We start from the raw sequence: 14,979 nt of genomic DNA, 5'->3' as shown, positions 1-14,979 counted from the left end.
TCTTCCGCTGTCTTCCTGGGCCACAGCAGAAAGCTGGACTGGAAGAGGGGCAACCGGGACAGAATCCAGCGCCCCAACTGGGACTAGAAGCCAGGGTGCCGGTGCCACAGGCAGAGGATTAGCCTTTTGAGCTGCGGCGCCGGCTGGTACAGTTGCTTTGAAAGACCTAAACCAAAGCACATTTTGAATTTTCAGAGCACTAGGGGTAAAGCAGAATAATGGGTTCACAGGGAAACCAATTCCAATAAAGGATGTGGAGTAAAATTGGCACCTGTCTTTTCTGGCGTACTGTGAAGCAATGCTTTTAAATGTAAAGTGGAATGATTTTCCTTCTAGATTGATATTAGTGAATGAAATAAGGACATTTCAAAACATTCATGGCAGGAACATAACTCTCGGTGTTGGTCTTGGGGCATGGTGGGTAAAGCCACTGCCGGCAGCACTGGCATCTCTGATGGGTGCTGGTTTGAGTCCTGGTCCAGCTCCCTACTAATGTCCTGGGAAAGCAGCGGAAGATGCCCCCCCCACACTCATGGAAGACCTGGCTGAAGCTCTGGACTCCTGGCCTTGGCCTGGCCCGTCCTGGCCGTTGGGTCCATCCGTGGAGTAAAGCAGCAGGTGGACGGTGTTCTTTCTTTCTCTGATGTTCAAACAAATACACAAATCTTTTTTTTAAAAAAATAACAAAACCATAACTACCTTGCATTGTCCACCAAATGATGGAGTTGGCTAAGACTGAGAGACACTGGACGTAGAATAGACCCCGAGTGGAGGGAGGGATATTTCAAGGATGAGGGGTCCAGGCGGAAGACGCTGGACCCAGAGTGGAGCCTGTCCAGTGGGAAGGGCAGGGTCGACCGGAAGTCTGGGCTGCCCAGGTGGGTGTGTGGACATGCCGACAGTGTGCTCGGTGTGGACACAGTGCCCAGGTGGGTGTGTGGACACGCCGACAGTGTGCTTGGTGTGGAGGCGGTGCCCAGGTGGGGGTGTGGACGCGCCGACAGTGTGCTCGGTGTGGAGGCGGTGCCCAGGTGGGGGTGTGGACACGCCGACAGTGTGCTCGGTGTGGACACAGTGCCCAGGTGGGTGTGTGGACATGCCGACAGTGTGCTCGGTGTGGAGGCGGTGCCCAGGTGGGGGTGTGGACGCGCCGACAGTGTGCTCGGTGTGGACGCAGTGCCCAGGTGGGTGTGTGGACGCGCCGACAGTGTGCTCGGTGTGGACGCAGTGTCCAGGTGGGTGTGTGGACGCGCCGACAGTGTGCTCGGTGTGGACACAGTGCCCAGGTGGGTGTGTGGACGCGCCGACAGTGTGCTCGGTGTGGACGCAGTGCCCAGGTGGGTGTGTGGACGCGCCGACAGTGTGCTCGGTGTGGAGGCGGTGCCCAGGTGGGTGTGTGGACGCGCCGACAGTGTGCTCGGTGTGGAGGCGGTGCCCAGGTGGGGGTGTGGACATGCCGACAGTGTGCTCGGTGTGGAGGCGGTGCCCAGGTGGGGGTGTGGACGCGCCGACAGTGTGCTCGGTGTGGACACAGTGCCCAGGTGGGGGTGTGGACGCGCCGACAGTGTGCTCGGTGTGGACACAGTGCCCAGGTGGGGGTGTGGACGCGCCGACAGTGTGCTCGGTGTGGACACAGTGCCCAGGTGGGGGTGTGGACGCGCCGACAGTGTGCTCGGTGTGGAGGCGGTGCCCGGCGCGGGGGACCAGTGCTGGTCAGGACCCATGGTTTAGGAACCCGGTGGCTGATGCTACTTGTGTCGTCTAACTTACACAAGCAGCCAGTGCTTCCCGAATGTGCTTCTAGAAGGATGACGTGTTCGCAGTGTCGTGTATGTATAGCAAGAGTCAGGGGACTGCTGAGGGCAGCATCTGCAGACACTATGAATTAATCTATGCCATTTACCTGGGAACATTTTTAAAAATAGTCTGTTTTTTGCAGCCAGCGCTGTGGCGCAGTGGGTTAACGCCCTGGGCTGAAGCGCCGGCATCCCATGTGGGCGCCGGTTCTGGTCCCGGCTGCTCCTCTTCCAGTCCAGCTCTCTGCTGTGGCCTGGAAAAGCAGTAGACGATGGCCCAAGTGCTTGGGCCCCTGCACCCACATGGGAGACCTGGAGGGGGCTCCTGGCTCCTGGCTTCGGTTCGGCACAGCTCCTGCCGTTGCAGCCATCTGGGGAGTGAACCATCTGACGGAAGACCCCCCCCCCCCTTCTGCCTCTCCTCTCTCTGTGTAGCTCTGACTTTCAAATAAATAATAAATCTTTAAAACATAGTCTGTTTTTGTAAAGGCAGTCACCTAAACAAGAGAAAAGCCAGCAGCTGAGTGCCGTGTGCAGCCTCACGGAGGGGAAGTGTGGGGAGGAGGCCCTGAGGCAGCAGGGCAGCGAGGAGCCTGGGGAGAGGCCGAGGTGGGGTTAGGGCTTCACAGCCCTGCAGGGGAGTGACTGACCTGTGTCTGTCACCCCTTCCTGTGGGGAGCGGGAGGCGGGCCCGCGTGGGCTCCTCCGCTGCAGCCCGCGCTGGGAGGAGGTGCTCCTGGCCAGTTTAAAGGAGGAGACGTGCTCCCAGAAAGGAAACAGCAGGCCCGCGGTGGGGTTCCCGCAGATGGCTTCCGTGGGAGCCGCGAGAGGCGAGGCTGGCGGCGGCTGAGCACGTGACGCCGCGTTCTCCCCGCGTGCGTGGAGGAGAGCCCCGCGGGAAGGCTGTGCTCTGGGGCGTAGCCGCTGTTCTATTTAGAAGGAATCCTTGGCTAGCATTATTGGGAAGAGAGGAGGTACACTTTACTCAGAGAAAGTAAGCCGAGCCATGATGGACGACTGGGAGTGTTGGGTAAAGCAGTGTTGTGAAGGGCCCGGCGCCCTCCCGCCGTGACCTCTGAGCGTGTGTGTGTGTGTGTGTGTGTGTGTGAAGTCTGCCTAGCTCGGTTCCATGCAGGTGCATCTGATGCAGGGTCTTGGACACTGGCCCCTTGGGTAGCTTCTCGCTGGCTGTTGCGAGGAAAGCCCGAGGGAAGGAGCACTCAGCGGGAGTCGGACCCTCCCGAAGCGCGGGGCGGTGCGGGGTGGGGCGGTGCGGGGCGGTGCGGGGTGGGGCGGGGCGGCTTGGCCCTGGCCAGCCCTCTTGAGCTGTTTGGCGACTTCCCCGGAGGCCGCCTCCGGCTGCGGTTTCTGCGGTTTCTTCCCTTGCCTGTTCCGCTGAAGGCTCTGGCAGTGCAAGTCGAGCCGACTTTCTGTCCAAGTTGGGTTAGAAATCCCTGATTTCCCAGGTTGCTGTCATAGCTGTTCCAGTAGTCTTCGTTCACTTAGCGATACGGAACAGATAGAATCACCGGTCACTGTTTGAGGTCTCCGCTTTGTAGGATGCCCTGCCGGCACACAAGGGTATGAGCACAGAAGGCTGAGAAGGACCGCAGAGGGTGGCTTTTCACTTAGCCTGGGAGTCCGCAGGCTTCCTGGAGAGGTTGTACTCGGGGCCAGGGATGTGTGGGCAAAGCTAGGCAGGAGAGGTGGGCAGGGGGCTTGGCAGACTGGAGGCTTGGTGGGAGCACGGGCCCTGCGCAGCTGAGTGTGGCTTGGCTGTGAAGGCATGATGGGACAGAGACAGGAAGCGCCCAGGGTCGCTGTGGGATGGTGTGGCCCGGGGCAGTGTGGGTGCATGCCAGGACACCGAGGTCTGGAGGACGTGATCGATTCAGTGTGAGTGGCTTCCGGCGCACCTGGCTCCTTAAGGGGCTGGCAGTGTCGTGGAGAAGGCGTGGGGCTCGCTGAAGGTCTCGTCTGCTTGGTGTGTGCACACGGTGGCACATTTCTACATGAACTCAGGTAGGTTGGGAATAAAGATGGCACAGATGCCTGTGGTGTGCTGGTCAGGGTGAAGCCGGGGCAGGACGTGTCCTCGGCTGCCTGTGCTGTTGTTCAGCCCTGCTTCCGGTTTCCTTGGAGCACCAAGAGCCACACACGGTAAACAGCGGCTCAGCATCGTGCGCTTCCATGAGTGCGGTGAACCCAGCGTCCTGCTCTCGGCTGAGTGGTCTGACTCAAATTAACCTCCGAGACAGGCACCGACAGGACAAGGAGCCAGTTGACGTCTTGCTGGACTGTGGTCACCCCAGGGGGTCTCACCCGGTGGGTCTGCTCTATGGAAACATCTGTTGGAATGGAGAGTTGGGTCAGGAACTGGAGAGGGTGAAGCCCACAATAGGGAAGTTCTCTGATTAAACAGGCAGGCAGCCTGAGACAGTTCTTTTTGTGGGCAGTGAATAAAAACTGCTGAGGCAGCTCTAGCCTTGTGATTAAACGGGTTTCTTTCCTGCTCATGGATGGTTTTCTTCGGATGAGCTGCTCTGGGGCAGGATCTGGTGCTTCCGCGGTGACCTCTGTCCTCGCGGCCAGCAGTTGGGGAATTCACGGCTGTGTTCTCTCGCAGGTCATGCTTCCTCCGGGAGCCCAGCATTCGGATGACAGAGGCGCTCAGGAAATGGTTCTCGATGATGACGAGTGTCCCTTGCAGATCTTCAGGGAGTGGCCGAGTGACAAGGGTGAGCTGTGCTCTGAGTCAGTTTCAAGGTGGTTTGCGAGTGATCGGGTCTCTCTACGGTACACAGGCTGTTCAGCTCACCAGACGATGTAGCAAGTACTTGTGTGTTACTTGGCACTTTGTGCCTCCCTCTGACACCTGCTGAGCTCGCCCAGGTAAGCACCCTTGTCTTCAGATAACCCCAATCTCCTCTGCGACCCCGAGCAGCTGGGGACACTGCAGGTGACTGCACTCTCGGCGCTACATCAGTAGACAAGGTTACCTGCAGGGTGGGAGCACGGCGTGGCCGTGGTGCTTCGCAGCTTGGTTGTGATAGGGATGCAGCATACAGCCCTGAGGATTATCCAGCCATTTAGTAATTTCAAGTGCAGGCCGAATAACCCTGTCTGCTGTTCTTGGGCCAGGACAGCTGCTCAGGATTTTGGAATATTTGTGCATACAAGATGTTTTGGGGATGAGACTGAAGTCTCAACACAGAATCATTTGTATTTTGTGTAGGTGTAGGTGATTGTGGACACATGTACGTGTGTCTGAAGGTGATTGTGTGTAGACACATGCCCGTGAGTCTGAGGTGATTGTGGACACATGTACGTGTGTCTGAAGGTGATTGTGTGTAGACACATGTACGTGCGTCTGAAGGTGGTTGTAGACACATGTACATGAGTGAAGGTGATTGTGTGTGGACACATGTACGTGTGTCTGAAGGTGATTGTGTAGACACATTGTACGTGAGTCTGAAGGTGATTGTGTGTAGACACATGTACGTGAGTCTGAAGGGATTGTGTGTAGACACATGTACGTGCGTCTGAAGGTGGTTGTAGACACATGTACATGAGTGAAGGTGATTGTGTGTGGACACATGTACGTGAGTCTGAAGGTGATTGTGTGTAGACACATGTATGTGAGTCTGAAGGTGATTGTGTGTAGACACATGTACGTGAGTCTGAAGGGATTGTGTATAGACACATGTACATGAGTCTGAAGGTGATTGTGTGTAGACACATGTACGTGAGTCTGAAGGGATTGTGTGTAGACACATGTACGTGCGTCTGAAGGTGATTGTGTGTGGACACATGTACGTGAGTCTGAGGTGATTGTGTGTAGACACATGTACGTGAGTCTGAAGGTGGTTGTGTGTAGACACATGTACGTGCGTCTGAAGGTGATTGTGTAGACACATGCCCGTGAGTCTGAGGGTGGTTGTGTGTAGACACATGTACGTGAGTCTGAAGGTGATTGTGTGTAGACACATGCCCGTGAGTCTGAAGGTGGTTGTGTGTAGACACATGTACGTGAGTCTGAAGGTGGTTGTGTGTAGACACATGTATGTGAGTCTGAAGGTGATTGTGTGTAGACACATGTACGTGAGTCTGAGGTGGTTGTGTGTAGACACATGTACGTGAGTCTGAGGTGATTGTGTGTAGACACATGTACGTGAGTCTGAGGTGATTGTGTAGACACATGTACGTGAGTCTGAAGGTGATTGTGTGTAGACACATGTACGTGCGTCTGAAGGTGATTGTAGACACATGCCCGTGAGTCTGAAGGTGGTTGTGTGTAGACACATGTACGTGAGTCTGAAGGTGCTTGTGTGTAGACACATGCCCGTGAGTCTGAAGGTGATTGTGTGTAGACACATTGTACGTGAGTGAAGGTGATTGTAGACACATGTACGTGAGTCTGAAGGTGATTGTGTGTGGACACATGTACGTGAGTCTGAGGTGGTTGTGTGTAGACACATGTACGTGAGTCTGAGGTGATTGTGTGTAGACACATGTACGTGAGTCTGAGGTGATTGTGTAGACACATGTACGTGAGTCTGAAGGTGATTGTGTGTAGACACATGTACGTGCGTCTGAAGGTGATTGTAGACACATGCCCGTGAGTCTGAAGGTGGTTGTGTGTAGACACATGTACGTGAGTCTGAAGGTGCTTGTGTGTAGACACATGCCCGTGAGTCTGAAGGTGATTGTGTGTAGACACATTGTACGTGAGTGAAGGTGATTGTAGACACATGTACGTGAGTCTGAAGGTGATTGTGTGTGGACACATGTACGTGAGTCTGAGGTGGTTGTGTGTAGACACATGTACGTGAGTCTGAAGGTGATTGTGTGTAGATACATGTACGTGAGTCTGAAGGTGATTGTGTAGACATGTACGTGAGTGAAGGTGATTGTAGACACATTGTACGTGAGTCTGAAGGTGATTGTGTGTAGACACATGTACGTGAGTCTGAAGGTGATTGTAGACACATGTACGTGAGTCTGAAGGTGATTGTGTGTAGACACATGTACATGAGTCTGAAGGTGATTGTGTGTAGACACATTTACGTGCGTCTGAAGGTGATTGTGTGTGGACACATGTACGTGAGTCTGAGGTGATTGTGTGTAGACACATGCCCGTGAGTCTGAAGGTGGTTGTGTGTAGACACATGTACGTGAGTCTGAAGGTGATTGTGTAGACACATGCCCGTGAGTCTGAAGGTGGTTGTGTGTAGACACATGTACGTGAGTCTGAAGGTGGTTGTGTGTAGACACATGTACGTGAGTCTGAAGGTGATTGTAGACACATTGTACGTGAGTCTGAAGGTGATTGTGTGTGGACACATGTACGTGTGTCTGAAGGTGATTGTGTGTAGTGTCTTAGGTGCACCTGTGTTTCAGCCGCAGCCTCTCCAGGACGTCAGGGCCGAGCGGCGTCTGGTCAGCGCTCAGTTTCAGATTTGGATTTTCTGATTCAGGATGGTCGGCCTGAAATCAATTCACACTTAGCAACATTCTGTTTACGTAGTTATTTCAAAGCTGGGACAGCTGATGGCTGTGTTTTTGATAAGACACAATTTTTTGGCTTTTAGAATTTTTCACCCTGAGTGAGCTGTTACTGCACTTCAGAGGGCCTTTGCATTAAAAAGACAAACTTTCGCGCCAGTTGATTGTATCAGTATTGAAGATGGATTTTTTTTTTTTTTTTAATTTGTTTTTAAAGCTTTTACTTATTTGAGAGGTAGAGTGAATAGAGAGAGGGAGAGATGGAGAGAAAGGTCTTCGATCCGCTGGTTCACTCCCCAAATAGCCTCAATGGCCAGAGCTGGGCCGGGCTAGAGCCAGGAGCTTCTTATGGGTCTCCCACTTGGGTGCAGGGCCCAAGCACTTGGGCCATCGTCTATTGCTTCCCCAGGCCATTAATAGCTGGATCGGAAGAGCCGGGACATGAACTGCACCCACATGGGATGCTGGTGCTGCAGGCGGAGGCTTAGCCCACTGTGCTGCATTGCAGACACGTCTTTCTTAGTAACAGTCTCTAGCCTCATTAGCATACGTGCTCGTGGCCTGAGTTGTGCTGTGTGGATTACGCTGTCTCCGGCAGTGCTGGCACCTGAGATCTGGTGAGTGCCAGCTGCCCCCTCACAATGTGCTTGGGAAAACGATTGAAGATGGGTCAAATACTTAGGCTCCCGCCACCCACGTGGGAAACCCTGATGGAGTTGGAGGCTCCTGCCTTCAGCCTGGACCAGCCTGGGCCATAGCGGATCAGAAGTGGAGCAGCAGGGACTTGAACCGACACCCATATGGGATGCCAGCACTGCAGGCGGTGGCTTTATCTGCTACTCCACAGCACCAGCCCCAATAAATACATCTTTTAAAAAATACTTGTTTAGTATTTTTTCCGAGACAAAATAAGCTTAACTCAGAATTCACAGCAATTTGACTAATTCACTTGAATTAAGTAAAAACTGGATCAACTGGAAATATGTTTTTAGGCATGCATTTGCGTGTGAGTGTAGGAATATGTTTGTTGGTCTTAGGGTTATTTGCCAACGTGGACTTTCACTTATTTCTTAAGTGGGTGACGTGTCGTTCTTCACGTGCAGCGGCCTGAGAAGGTGGTTAAGCTTCACTCGGTTGACCTCGTCGCATTGTCCATTGGCGGCAGGTGGCTCGCCCGGGCGCCACGCCGCTGGAGCCGGGTTGCTGACGTCCAGTTTGCTGTTCCAGGGATACTCGTGTTCCAGCTGAAGAGGAGGCCGCCAGACCCCGTCCCGTCGGCAGTGAAGAAGCAGGGGGACGCGAGGCCGCTGAGGGGGAAGGAGCGGGCCGACGGGGCCGGCTACGGCTCGGCCCTGCCGCCCGAGAAGCTGCCCTACCTGGTGGAGTTAAGCCCAGGTGAGAGAGCCGGTCGCAGGTGGCAAGCTTTCTTTGCTACGTCTTGCTTAGGTGACCTTTCTGTTGGCTGTTTGTAAATCATTTATGTAAAAAAAAAAGGAGCCTTTGCAAAATGACATTTATGAAAAAAGAAACTTAGAGTCATAGAATGTGTGCACTCGTGCATACAAATAAAGTTCATGTGGGTAAAAAGAGTATTAAGAACAAAATTTAAATTGGCATGTCATGCTTAAGAGTTTTAAATAATGTATTTCTTTTTAGGAAAACTTTTCCAAAAAACTGTAATAAAACACTGTTCTTCTACTAATAATGACAAATTGAAAATTTCCCCTCCTAGGGCAGATTTAACAGAGGAGTATATTATTTTTTGTGTTCTATGAATGGTAGCTAAAGAGGGTCTCTTTAAATTTAATAGAAGATCTAAGAAATTCATCATGGTAATTTGATTTTGAAATAGCAGAGTAAGTTTTTTGTCATATTAGTTCTCTAAATACCTTGTGGGAAAGTCATAAGCTAAAGGTATTGTCACAAGCTAACTGTCGGTAGAGAATGACCTTCATAATCTTAAAGAAATGTTTTATGTATGCGTTCATCTCTCCATTTGCATATATTTGCATGTGTGTATGCTATGTATGTCTGCCATTCAGCCAAACTACATCATTTCTTAGTTATTTAGTTAAAATGGTATCAGGTGACCTGTATTGTAAAATGCTAACGAGAGCCTTCCAGAAACTGGGTTCAGATGAAGCCTGGTTAGTTTCTCTAGCGAAGTGGAGAAGTGAGCCTCTCACGTAGACAGCCGAGAGGAGCGTCTGCCCTCTCTGGCGATGTCCATGCTTGCTCGCCTAGTTTAGTGTCTTAGAGCCAACTGTTGGGGTTGACTGACGATTAGAGAGGGTGTTTTTGGACAGCAGGCGTGTGGTGCAGCTAGGTTACATCAGTGCAGGGTGGGGGTGTTGTTTCCGTGACACTCCGGTTTATAGTTGGTGACAGTGTGGCTTTCGGGTTCTCAGTACTTCTTACTCTCACTTTCGTTTGAGGCTGTCCGTTTTCATTGATGAGCTTGGTGAGGGCCGCGTTAGTGTGGCTGGGCCCCTGTTCATCGTGGCTTTGAGACCTGTCCCAGCGCTGCGTGTGAGGGTGAGGCCGCCTTGCTGCCCGATCCCGTGGGGCTGTGCGTGTCCTCCTGAGCTCAAGGTTGTGAAGATCTTCGTCACTCATCGGGTCTGTCCTTGAGTTTTACATTTGGATGATGGAAACTGATGATTGTCTTCTCCAGATCCAAATTTTTGAGAATTGAGAGTGTTAGCCCTTAGAAAATTTAAAAAGAGCAAACAACAGAGTATTTATTTGAAAACTAGAGTTAGGAGGGAGGGAAAGAGAGAGAGCGAGCGAGTGAGCGAGTGCGAGAGAGCGCGCGCGCGCGTGCTTCCATCTGATGGTTCACTCCCCAGTAGCTGCAGCGGCTGGGCCAGGCCAGGGCCAGGCCAGGGCCAGGAGCTTCCTCCAGGTGCCCCACATCGGGGGCAGAGGTCCAGACCTGGGCCGTCTTCCGCTGCTTGCCAGGAGCGTCAGCAGAGAGCCGGATCGGAAGTGCAGCCGAGGTGCTAAGTGGCGCCCGTAGGGGATGCCGGCTTTGCCCCCTGCCGCACAGCGCGGCCGGGACAGATGACTCCCCGGGAACGGCGCAGAGTTGATCTTGGTGGCGAGCTGAGGGAGGATGAACATGTGGATTTGGCACGTGTTCATCCAGCGCTTTGTCCGTGTCAGACGTCCCTCTGGGCCTTGGACAGAGAGCGCCAGGTGAGCCGCGGCCTCGCGTTGCAGGGAGGATTGCCGCCCTCACACCCGCGGTTTCTTGGTGGTTTCTTGGTTTCTTGGTGGTTTCTTGGTTTCTGGTGGTTTCTTGGTGGTTTCTTGGTGGTTTCTTGGTGGTTTCTTGGTTTCTTGGTTGGTTTCTTGGTGGTTTCTTGGTGGTTTCTTGGGTGGTTTCTTGGGTGGTTTCTTGGTGGTTTCTTGGTGGTTTCTTGGTGGTTTCTTGGGTGGTTTCTTGGTGGTTTCTTGGTTTCTTGGTTGGTTTCTTGGTGGTTTCTTGGTTTCTTGGTTGGTTTCTTGGTGGTTTCTTGGTGGTTTCTTGGTGGTTTCTTGGGTGGTTTCTTGGGTGGTTTCTTGGTGGTTTCTTGGTGGTTTCTTGGGTGGTTTCTTGGTTGGTTTCTTGGTGGTTTCTTGGTTTCTTGGGTGGTTAGTTTCGTAGTTAGAAGTGTCTCTCAGGTGTGGGGAGATCCCGGCGCCCAGGTGAGCAGGAGCTCTGTGGCAGCCTTCGGCAGTGCTGGCGCCCCCGTCTTTCCTGCCACACTGCTGCCGGCGCTGCCTTAGTCAGAGCAGGTGAAGGAACTGCCCCTCCTGCGGGTAGCCCACGTGCCAGGAGATGGCGGCAAATCTGTGGGCCCCTGGGAGCCTCCCCGTTAGTGTGCAGAGAGCTCAGGGGCACGCCTGACCGCTTGGCCCGGGTCTCGCCCGCACTGCGGCGTGTGCTTTCTCCAGGCCGTGACGTCTCCAGGTTTTCAGTCTGTTAACCGCTCACAGTATGCTGCATGCGCTCGATCTGTTCCCAGTGTGTGTTCACCCCGGGGTTGGTCATGAGTGGGTGAGTCCCGTGTCTCCACTGCATGTGTCACCAAGCATGCGTCTGCCATGTCGAGGCCCCACGCGGAGGCCAGGCGGCCCCTGAGGTGCCTATGCCGTGTGCATGCTGTCTCCTGGAGGTGTCGACGCCGCGTGCGCGCTGTCTCCTGGAGACGCCGACGCCGCGTGCGCGCTCTCTCCTGGAGGTGTCGACGCCGCGTGCGCGCTGTCTCCTGGAGACGTCGACGCCGCGTGCGCGCTGTCTCCTGGAGACGCCGACGCCGCGTGCGCGCTGTCTCCTGGAGACGTCGACGCCGCGTGCGCGCTCTCTCCTGGAGACGCCGACGCCGCGTGCGCGCTCTCTCCTGGAGACGCCGACGCCGCGTGCGCGCTCTCTCCTGGAGACGCCGACGCCGCGTGCGCGCTCTCTCCTGGAGACGCCGACGCCGCGTGCGCGCTCTCTCCTGGAGACGCCGACGCCGCGTGCGCGCTCTCTCCTGGAGACGCCGACGCCGCGTGCGCGCTCTCTCCTGGAGATGCTCACGCCGCGTGCGCGCTCTCTCCTGGAGACGCCGACGCCGCGTGCGCGCTCTCTCCTGGAGATGCTCACGCCGCGTGCGCGCTGTCTCCTGGAGATGCTCACGCCGCGTGCGCGCTGTCTCCTGGAGACGCCGACGCCGCGTGCGCGCTGTCTCCTGGAGACGCCGACGCCGCGTGCGCGCTGTCTCCTGGAGACGTCGACGCCGCGTGCGCGCTGTCTCCTGGAGACGCCGACGCCGCGTGCGCGCTCTCTCCTGGAGACGCCGACGCCGCGTGCGCGCTCTCTCCTGGAGACGCCGACGCCGCGTGCGCGCTCTCTCCTGGAGACGCCGACGCCGCGTGCGCGCTCTCTCCTGGAGACGCCGACGCCGCGTGCGCGCTCTCTCCTGGAGACGCCGACGCCGCGTGCGCGCTCTCTCCTGGAGACGCCGACGCCGCGTGCGCGCTCTCTCCTGGAGACGCCGACGCCGCGTGCGCGCTCTCTCCTGGAGACGCCGACGCCGCGTGCGCGCTCTCTCCTGGAGACGCCGACGCCGCGTGCGCGCTCTCTCCTGGAGACGCCGACGCCGCGTGCGCGCTCTCTCCTGGAGACGCCGACGCCGCGTGCGCGCTCTCTCCTGGAGATGCTCACGCCGCGTGCGCGCTCTCTCCTGGAGACGCCGACGCCGCGTGCGCGCTCTCTCCTGGAGATGCTCACGCCGCGTGCGCGCTGTCTCCTGGAGACGCTCACGCCGCGTGCGCGCTGTCTCCTGGAGACGCTGACGCCGCGTGCGCGCTGTCTCCTGGAGACGCTGACGCCGCGTGCGCGCTGTCTCCTGGAGACGCCGACGCCGCGTGCGCGCTGTCTCCTGGAGACGCCGCCGCCGCGTGCGCGCTCTCTCCTGGAGACGCCGACGCCGCGTGCGCGCTCTCTCCTGGAGACGCCGACGCCGCGTGCGCGCTCTCTCCTGGAGACGCCGACGCCGCGTGCGCGCTCTCTCCTGGAGATGCTCACGCCGCGTGCGCGCTGTCTCCTGGAGAGGCCGTCGCCGCGTGCGCGCTGTCTCCTGGAGAGGCCGTCGCCGTGTGCGCGCTGTCTCCTGGAGACGCCGACGCCACGTGCGCGCTGTCTCCTGGAGACGCCGACGCCACGTGCGCGCTGTCTCCTGGAGACGCCGACGCTGCGTGTGCGCTCTCTCCTGGAGACGCCGACGCTGCGTGTGCGCTCTCTCCTGGAGACGCCGACGCTGCGTGTGCGCTCTCTCCTGGAGATGCCGACGCCGCGTGCGCGCTGTCTCCTGGAGACGCCGACGCCGCGTGCGCGCTGTCTCCTGGAGAAGTGGGAGGTGAAGACGCTCCGTGTTTGTTCTTTGCTGTGGAGTTGGATGTGTTGTGAACAGGAGCAGCCAGCCCGGTGGGTGGAGGCCTGGTGTGGCCCACAGCCTGCTGGTGCTGTCGCGTTGCTTGGTGACACCTGTTGTCCTGTCTCAGCAGCCTGCCTGGCTCTGGAGCGCCGCTGTAGCGTTCTCTCTCGGCTCTGAGGAGCTGAAGGGTAGAATGTACCTTTTCTTCCTTCGAAACACGCCTCACGGAAGCTCACCCTCTGCGTCTCTCCCCTCTCCTCTCCCGTGTGTTCTGCGTGTTCTCTGTGCTGCCGGCGCCGCCTTCACCTGCGCCCTGGCGTGTGTCTCACCCCAGGGAGGAGGAGTCACTTTGCCTGCTACAGCCATCACACTGGCGAAGGTAATGCGGACCCCACTGCTCACGCGCCGCACCCCTCAGGCTGTGACTGCGGGGAGTGGGTTCGTTGTGGACACGCGATGGCCGTGCCCAAGGCGAGCTCTGCACACAGAAGCCGGCTCTGCCTGTGCGTTCCCCGGTTCGCTGGGAAAGACTGGGGCAGAGCAGACGCAGGTGTGGAGCTGCTGTCCGCTGGGGACGTGCGCGGGCCTGCTCACAGCGGCCTGCTCGCCCTTCGTGTTTGGAGTGTGTGATGAGCATCCCGAGTGCCCCCCCACTGGAGACTGCTTAGAGGGCCCGCGTCACTCCGCGGGGTCGCCCGCTCCCGGCCGCAGCCAGGCACGCGCTGCCCAGGAAGCAGGTGGTGCGTGTGCATGGGGCGACCCACGGTGTCTTCCGGTTTACCTGGAGTACCCTAGGTCTGATTCGTCCAGGGGGAAAACTGCGGCCCCAGCGGGACGGGGGTCCCAACCTGTGTCTGCCGGGCTCTGCTGGGCGCACGGACGGCTGCGCCTGCGGTGGGGAGATCTCAGGCATTTGGGGCAGAAGCCAAGTATTTGTAGAACACCTGTTGAGGACGGGGGGAAACACGGGGCTTTGTTGCGGGTGGCAGTTGTCTGGGTGTTGCTTCTGTGAGATGTTGTGTGTTTAGTGAGGAGAGGCGGGTGGGCTGTCACAGGGAGGCGACACTGGCTCCCCCTCCCCTGCCTCAGCTCAGTCAGCACCACTGAGCCAGGTTCCTCAGAGCCCGGGAAGGCTTCCCCCGGCTCTGTTGCTGCCGCAGAGCCGGGAGGCGTTGGGAAGCAGCGTGGTTCTAGTCCGCCTGTTGCTAGGTCTCTGGGTGCGGTGTGGTCTCACCTGTCAGCTCCCAGGAGACCTTGCAGACGCACTCCAAGTTCAGGGTAGTAATGCCAGCTTCACTTCCCCTCCAGACTGACATGTCGCTCACATTCTTGCGTTCTTACCTGTGCGTTGAAGTGACTGTTCTCGCGGCACCGTGACTGGTTCTCCTTGGTTTATAATGGTTGGTGTGGCTGTCGTGACTGTGGCATTGCCCGGTGTAATTATTTGCTGTTAACGCAGCGTGTCTGCTAGTTGCATACTGCAGACCACACGCTAGTGCTGAGTGCCAGAGTGGAGGGATTATTAATTTTTCAGAGTTAGAGAGAGAGAGAGATCTTCCATCTGCTGGTTCACCCCCCAGACAATGGCCTTCACAGCTGGGGCTGGGCCAGGCCGAAGCCAGGAGCTCCATCTGGGTCTCCCACATGGGTGCAGGGGCGTCTTCCACTTCCTTCCTGGGTGGGAAGTGGAGCAGCTGGAATGAGAACTGGCACCCAAGTGGGATGCCGGCCTCGCACGACACAGGCCCCAGGGAGGTGTACGTAAAGGCTTGCCA

The 14,979-nt window shown here is 56.8% G+C and overlaps 1 protein-coding gene across 26 annotated transcripts in view; it reads left to right on the top strand.

The window, feature by feature from the left end:
- The window catches only part of AFDN (afadin, adherens junction formation factor), a 145,433-nt gene that overhangs the window by 67,097 nt on the left and 63,357 nt on the right, over positions 1-14,979 (top strand). For 19 of the 26 annotated variants that reach the window (XM_051841909.3, XM_051841907.3, XM_089332448.1 and 16 more), the window contains 3 exons: positions 4,423-4,534; positions 8,529-8,696; positions 13,539-13,583. In XM_051841909.3, coding sequence (XP_051697869.3) covers positions 4,423-4,534; positions 8,529-8,696; positions 13,539-13,583 — 325 coding nt within the window. The remainder of the gene's footprint in view (positions 1-4,422; positions 4,535-8,528; positions 8,697-13,538; positions 13,584-14,979) is intronic. The other 7 variants (XM_089332450.1, XM_089332447.1, XM_070074581.2 and 4 more) reach the window with 1 other exon arrangement.

Source organism: Oryctolagus cuniculus, chromosome 5 (genome assembly GCF_051225735.1).
Source record: "Oryctolagus cuniculus isolate XC-2025 breed Fujian yellow rabbit chromosome 5, ASM5122573v1, whole genome shotgun sequence".
Taxonomy (NCBI): Eukaryota; Metazoa; Chordata; class Mammalia; order Lagomorpha; family Leporidae; genus Oryctolagus; species Oryctolagus cuniculus.
The sequence above is the reverse complement of the archived record's forward strand: the minus strand, read 5'-3'. Positions and strand labels throughout refer to the sequence as shown.